This window comes from Phalaenopsis equestris, unplaced genomic scaffold, assembly GCF_001263595.1.
Source record: "Phalaenopsis equestris unplaced genomic scaffold, ASM126359v1 Scaffold000128, whole genome shotgun sequence".
NCBI lineage: Eukaryota > Viridiplantae > Streptophyta > Magnoliopsida > Asparagales > Orchidaceae > Phalaenopsis > Phalaenopsis equestris.
The window spans coordinates 414,247-421,456 of record NW_018164570.1 but is presented as its reverse complement, the minus strand read 5'-3'; the positions used below and the strand labels follow the sequence as shown (position 1 = coordinate 421,456).

The window sequence follows — 7,210 nt, the reverse complement described above, 5'->3', positions numbered from 1 at the left end:
GATGCTTTCTTATATATTGAGTATCACATTAAAAACTTTATTAGTATAATTAGTTATTTAAGAGTTATTAAAATTATATATCTATTTCAATTGCTTATTAGTGACAGATAAGCAATTCAAATTTTATTGTTGTAATTAAGTATTGCTTTTCTAAAATCTTAGTTCGTGGTCTAATATTACTCCCTGTGGGATCGATATCTAAGACTCCATTAGAGCCCCATATTACTTGAGTGATACATATAATTGCGTTGATAAGTGTGACTTTACAATTATTGAATATTTTATACATACATTTATCGAATCTATAACCGTTGTCAAGTTTTTGGCGTCATTGCCGGAGAATTAAATCTTCTAGCAGCAGTATCAAATTCTTGTAATTTTAAGCACATATAAAGTCGTTGTCAGTATCCCAAGTAACCATCTAAGAATAAAAATAAGAATGTCGTGCCAATTTATTTAATATTTGATTAAAAAATGACAAGATAACATGGTCTTTTCTAGTCGCTTTATTCAACTTCCTATAGTCTATATAGATCCTCCAACCTATGACACTCCTAGTAGGCATAAGTTTGTTCTTTACATTCTCCACTACAATCACACTCTCTTTCTTAGATACACCATGTATTAGGGTAACTCATGCACTATAAAAGTTAAGGTATGTAATATTTGCATCTAACTACAAAATTTCATTTTTCACAATCTCTTTTATAGTGGGTTTAACCTTTTATGAGGATCAACTTTGGGTTCATGGTCTTTCTCCATCAGTATTCCATGCGTACATAAGGATGGGCTTATAACATTTAAATCTGTTATGCTCGACCCACAAATTTTCCTAGAAGTCCTCAACACTCGCATTAACTTTTCCTCTTGCAATTCAATCAATTTAGAAGAAATAATAACATGCAAAGTGGAAGATTCTCTTAAGAATATAAAATTCAAGTATTTTGGGGGAACCTTAAGTTCTAATTAGAGGCATTAACTATAGAAGGTACTAAAGTTTAGCACTAGCTGAGGTATCTAAAATCTCAAATATATCCCTAATCAGTCTAAGGATTACCTCTAGCAGTACAAAAATTTATTTCTTAGGGCCATTACTATCATCCTCAATCAATTCTTGCTCTACTGGATCCATTTCAATAATATCTTGGAATTAGCTCCAGATCAACCCATCAACAAAGTAAAACCTATAATATGAATTTTCACTTACGTCATGGGGGTATTTAACTTATTTCAAAATATTGAAAGTCACTTCCTGATCATTTAACCTCATAGCCAAATCACCTTTTTTAAACATATCATGGCACTTCCTGTTGTTAAAAAAATGATAACCTAGGATAATCAATATCTCTTTATCTTTCTTTATATTTAAGATAATAAAACTAACAGGGAAGATGAATTTATTAATCCTAAAGAAAATCTCCTCTATAACCTTTAAAATAGGTAAGAAGATATTCAACTAACTATAGAATCACTATAATAGGGTGGACTTATTCTAATCCTATTGTTTTAAATATAGGCAGAAGCCCATAAGTCACATAAACTTTTTATGAAGAATTTCTCTCATATGGCATAGGGGATGATGAAGCTACCTGAGAATTAAAAATAAATATGGTGGGTAAGGTAGGCCCAGGTTGCTAAAGCTCTAAATATTTCAATTGTCTATATAGTTGGGTTAATTTTTACCCCATTATTAGTTTCTTACATCTTAATTGTTATTGTTCCCCTTGAAATTCGGATGGTGTTTCTCTTATAATAGCTTTAAGCTCCCTGTTTGTATCAATAGCTCTCATCTTAGCTTAGGTTCTAAGCATTCTCATGATCTAATGTTGTTGAATTATAAGTCCTAAATCCTTAAAAAATGGACAATTCAATCCTAAAAGTTTTTTTCAATTTTTTTAAACTTAAAGCCCAACCAAAAGATGTTCTGAAGTGCCATTAAATCTTTGAATATATGGTGCTTACTTTTCTTCCATTAGCTTCTAAAAGGAATTATGCACAATTTTAACTAATCCCAATTGAATCTCAAACATTAATCTTAAATCCAAACTTATGATCTGCTGATAAAAGTGAGCAACTATTTTAATCAATAGATTTCCTATGAGATTACCTTTTCTAAGGGGTAATTAACTCTAAAGGCTTGTCACTTTAGGGAATATTTATCCCAAAATAAAATAAATATATTTTATTCACACAAGTAGGGGAAAAAAATTTGTAACGTAGACTTTAGCCTTGAAACAATCATTTCATAATTAAATTCATTGTTGGGCAATATTTTCACCTTTCAAGATGATATATTATTCTTGATATCATATCTCATTACAAAATAAAAGAAATTTAGAACTCTAGCATGCCATTTCACCTTAAATGGAATGTATTCCCTCCATGCTAGTACATGATGGAAAGTAGAATCTGAGAGCCAAGCGCATGTACATTAAACTATAGTAGAAGCATGTTTAGGACATTTGGCTTAACACTTTGGCATTGACATGATGTTAGCCTCAAATTTGTCCTAAATTTAGCATAAAAAACTTAAAATAATTGGAGGAGTCCATAAAACCATATTTAATAAATTTCTTAAGGCGAACTATAGGAGTCCATGCAACCATATTTAATAAATTTCTTAAGGCGAATGAAAAGACAACTTAGATTATTTAAAGGCAGGTTTGATGCCTTTTTTCTCGACAGAAGTTGTTGAGCACTTTTAAACTTTTTCAAGGTTCTTATGAAGGCAACCATTAAAGAGGATCAAGGAGGTTTTGAGACAGAGAAGAAGATGAAGATCATATGCACTATTTAAAAGTTATTTGCTAAATCTTTATTATTCTTTCATTTAGGTTTTGTTGTAATCATGTTTTGTCTTATATATTATCTTCTTTTTTTTTCCTTAAGCATGAACTAAATACCTTTTATAATGATTAGATGTAGTCACGATGGCTTGTGCTGGGTTAGAATTTTAATAAAAGTTTTGAAATTTTGTTATTATAATTATCACTTATTTAATTATATGCCCAATGTCTATAAATTGATTATTCACTACTCAAGAATATTAGGAGTCTACTTAAAATTGAAAGGAAAAAAATACTATTTTTGTATAGAATATTGGTGTAGGGATCGTATGTTAGAGATTACTATGAAGAATTAATATAGTCCATTTTAGGAATAAAAAAGCATCGACAATTTTTCATCACATTGAGTCTATCACTGAGAAATATTGCATTCTGATTTTTCAGGTGGTGGATCTTTATTTTCAAGAAGATTACATTGAGAGATTTAGAATGATATTTTTGGTTCAACTTATCCTAAAATATTATGTACATCACGTAAGTAATTATGTAATAGTCATATTCTATTAAAGAACAAATCCATGATTATTTATTAAGTAATTATGAAGTTAATATAATATGGACAAGTAAATATAGTTAATTTAGAGTATGAAGTAGTGATTATTCAAAAACACATAATGAGTGTGAATTGGCTATGCTATAAGGGAGGTTTGAGGCAAGATATGATGGCTAAGTTTCTCATAATGGAAAGGATACTAGACACAAACATAATAGCTAAAGAGTGCTCGGAGGTAAAGTCGTGGCCATTACAAGAATGTGCATACGTTTTGATTCAATAGGACACTCATAATTTAAATAATGCTGGCATATGTGCAAACTTAAGTGTATATTCATATTTTAGAAGAATTTTTATTTTCAGGAAATAAGAGGACAAACTCCATAGCATTGAGAGGCAAAATGAATCACTCTAGTGGCACGATTTTGTTAGCTGAATTGAAGTGATCATTAAGACCAACATTCAACAATTGATGTTATCACTTCAACACTTGTTGCCTAAATCATTGATGGATCACCCTCTAAAATGCTAATTATGACAACAAAATAAACCAAAATTTGTGCAAGAAATTGTAAATTTACTTTTAGACTTCATTAACTTGTCCCACTATTGAACAAAAGATCATGTCGAAATTAACATGTTAACTCTTGCAACAATTGATTTAGCCAAATTTTTCATCAAGCAACATGCCCGTTCAATGCCATCTTGCAATTAGAAAAAAAAAAAAGGCTATGAAAAGCTACAAAATAAAACAAGAAAATAAGTCACTTTAAAATTTGATTATTGCAACATTCAACAATTGATGTTATCACTTCAACACTTGAAAAATTGATTCGATTATGTTGTGTCACATTTAGTATTGAAGTGATCCGGAATCCTTATGGCTAGAATCTATTTGGAAGGGAAAAAAAAGTCTTGATCTCTAAGTTTATTATATGTAGAATGCTTTTGAATAATGAGCATAACACCTGTTTGTGAATTATTTTTAATTTCCTTCATTCACAAGCTTTCTCAATTCAAGTTAATATTTTCAATCTAACATCTAATTATTCCACCCAAATGTTTCTAACACTATTTTAATTAGTTTAATAAACATCATGCTTGGATAATGTGGCATACATGTTAATTTAGGTGTTAGATACAACAATAACAACAACAAAACCTTTATCCCACAAATTGGGGTCGGCTACATAAATCTTTTTTTGTCTATTGCATCCTATATTTAGTGTCATATTTACATTCAATCCTAACAAAATAAGATCATTAAGACCAACTGTGTCAGAGGGGATTCGAACCCCCGACCTAAGGGATCATACAATGTGGATGCCAACCAACAAATAAGGGTATACGACACAGAAGAGATCAACTATATAAATTAATAGGAAGATTTAAATACATACCACTCAATTCTCATGTATTCATGTACCAAACACCTAAAATTCAATTTTTACATACAAACAACCTCACATATGCATTAAATGGTGTATAACTATAAAAGTAAAATTGATGGTATTTTATGTAATATTAAAAATTTGGGTGGTATCAATATAAAAAGCAACCTTTAGGTGTTAGATATATAAATACAAAAGAAATCTGTGGGATGCATGTAAAGGCCCCAAATTAGTATTACTACCTGTCCAAAAATACTCACAAAAAAGCCATAAATTTTTTATAGAAAAGAACATATAACTAACATCCTTAAAATAACCGTGCTATTCAAGGACAACAAAACAATAAATTCTGGGAAATATATAAAATAAAAAAATGAAGAAAAAGAAGGCTACACATAATTTACATTGATAAAAGTGGTCACATAAGACACAGCCCTAACAAGTCTTCAAAACACAAGCAAATTGGTGGAACAAGGAAGAGAAACCTTCAATCTCAATACATGTATATCACTTCATCTAGGACTGTTCCAGGATGGGGAAGAAGGATTATATGCAAATCCTTGAGATGATGAAATTCCATGGCTCAGCTCCAGATTATGCAGCTGCTCCAAAAGCTGAGACCTTCGTTCTTTGAAAAAGTCGAGACGTGTGGTCAGTTCCATCAACGTCGAGGATGCGACCGCTGGGTGTTTCAGAGATTCCGGCCCCTAATTCACCAAACAAATGAGCGGATTTAATCATAAATGCACGTACTTGTAAGTAATTTGGCGAATAAATTGGCTCACCTCGGCTAATTTGAGAGGATTGGTCTCAGATGAGGACATGCTTGAGGATGCTTCTACTCCTTTCGTATCGCTAGGAGCGCCGTCTAAAGATTTTTTGTAAGATGGATGATAGTTGCTTGGGAAGGAAAGCGCTTGGGGCGGCATGATGCTCCTCCAGTCTGATCCTGATAGGTTCTATAGATGATAATGGACAAGAAAGATGAGAAATTATGTCAGGTGCTTTATTCCTGCCTTACAATATTGCTATAGAAATTTTTTTAATAGTTACTCTTGAGAGTATTTTCTCTAATAGAAAATAGACTATAGGCTTATCAAATAGGTAATAGGCAAATCACGAGTTATTGGGTTTTGGTTCTATATCAGATTAGTGAAAAACATATTGGTGATGAAATACCAAATTTCCGTCCCTTTCTCAGGCATATGTATCAGACCGGCCATTGCTCATCTTTTGGTTTACATTCTCTAACAAATATTAACTGTGAATCACCAGCTTGGCAGTATTTGCCATGGCGACAACATTCTAATAGAGATTTCCCTACGGCATCATCAAGGAGATGGAGGCTATATGTTAGGTCTGGCTCATATACCAGATAAGGGACAGATGCGGCGCAGAATGGAGCGAGCCAGCGGAGCGGAGCCGAAGCATCTGTCCAATTGGGGGGAGTTTCGCTGTGGGTTGGGGGTGTGGGGGCAATGCTTCTGTAGTATGGTACATCTGTGTTTTCTTCTTGATTTGTGTCCATTCTTGCGATTTCTTTGCCCTAAGATTCTCAACACTATAAAACCCAATAAGAATCTATGACAAGTAAGCTAGGAAACTATGAGTTTAGACAATATTTCTGGTTATCCTAAAACTCTCATTCAACGGCGTAAAATTATTTGGCAAGACATCAATAATCGTGATTTCAACATCCTAATACAAGAGACTTCCCTACTCTCATTCTAGTGATTTTTGCTCATATTATAGGAATGAGATGCGTGCACAACATTATTTAAATGATTTATAAATATTTTGTCGGATACACAAATAAGATGAAATATATATTCAGTAAATAATGATTTTAATAGAATGCTTATATGATGGAGTCACCCCTTTGGGGTACTAGTGAATGAACACTAAAGTACCTGTGCATGTAAATGAAAAAAATGATATTGATATTGAAGTACCTTAAATGATACAATTTTTAGGTGGTGCTTATGTGACAGTTGTACCGATATAAAATGATATTGGTATGTTATTGATATAGTAAGATTCATTGAATAACATCAAAAGTTATATTGACTTAATAAAACTTAACTTACATGCATATTATTTTTATTTTCTCATTGTATTACTGTAATTAAGAGATATAAATATTCACTGGCTTATTGAGCACACTATTATTCTTAAGCTAACTTTTCATGTTAATTTAAGTGATTAAAAGATGAGTGATAGAATGGACAATATTTATAGAAAACGCAGACAACCAGTACCGAGATAAATTTAAATATGCTGCCTTAATTTAATTTGATTAGTGCTTTTTTCATCTGTTAAATTGTAGATGGATATAGAAAATTTAATTCACACCATCCAACCGCCTATACCTGTCTTGACTAATTCTAAAGGTCGGGTTGGGTCGTGACACCTTTCTCGTATGGAACCGAGGACTTAAATCCCGATCGTAATAGAAACCGCTCTGGTGGAATTGAGAGGGG

At 32.0% G+C, this 7,210-nt stretch overlaps 1 protein-coding gene across 1 annotated transcript in view; it reads right to left on the bottom strand.

The window, feature by feature from the left end:
• Positions 1-5,006: 5,006 nt before the first annotated feature.
• LOC110021275 (rho GTPase-activating protein 7) overlaps positions 5,007-7,210 on the bottom strand; it is a gene marked incomplete in the record, with an annotated part of 99,358 nt that continues 97,154 nt past the window's right edge. The window contains 2 exon segments of the mRNA XM_020719707.1: positions 5,007-5,437; positions 5,516-5,689. Of these exon segments, the coding sequence (XP_020575366.1) occupies positions 5,243-5,437; positions 5,516-5,689 (369 nt within the window).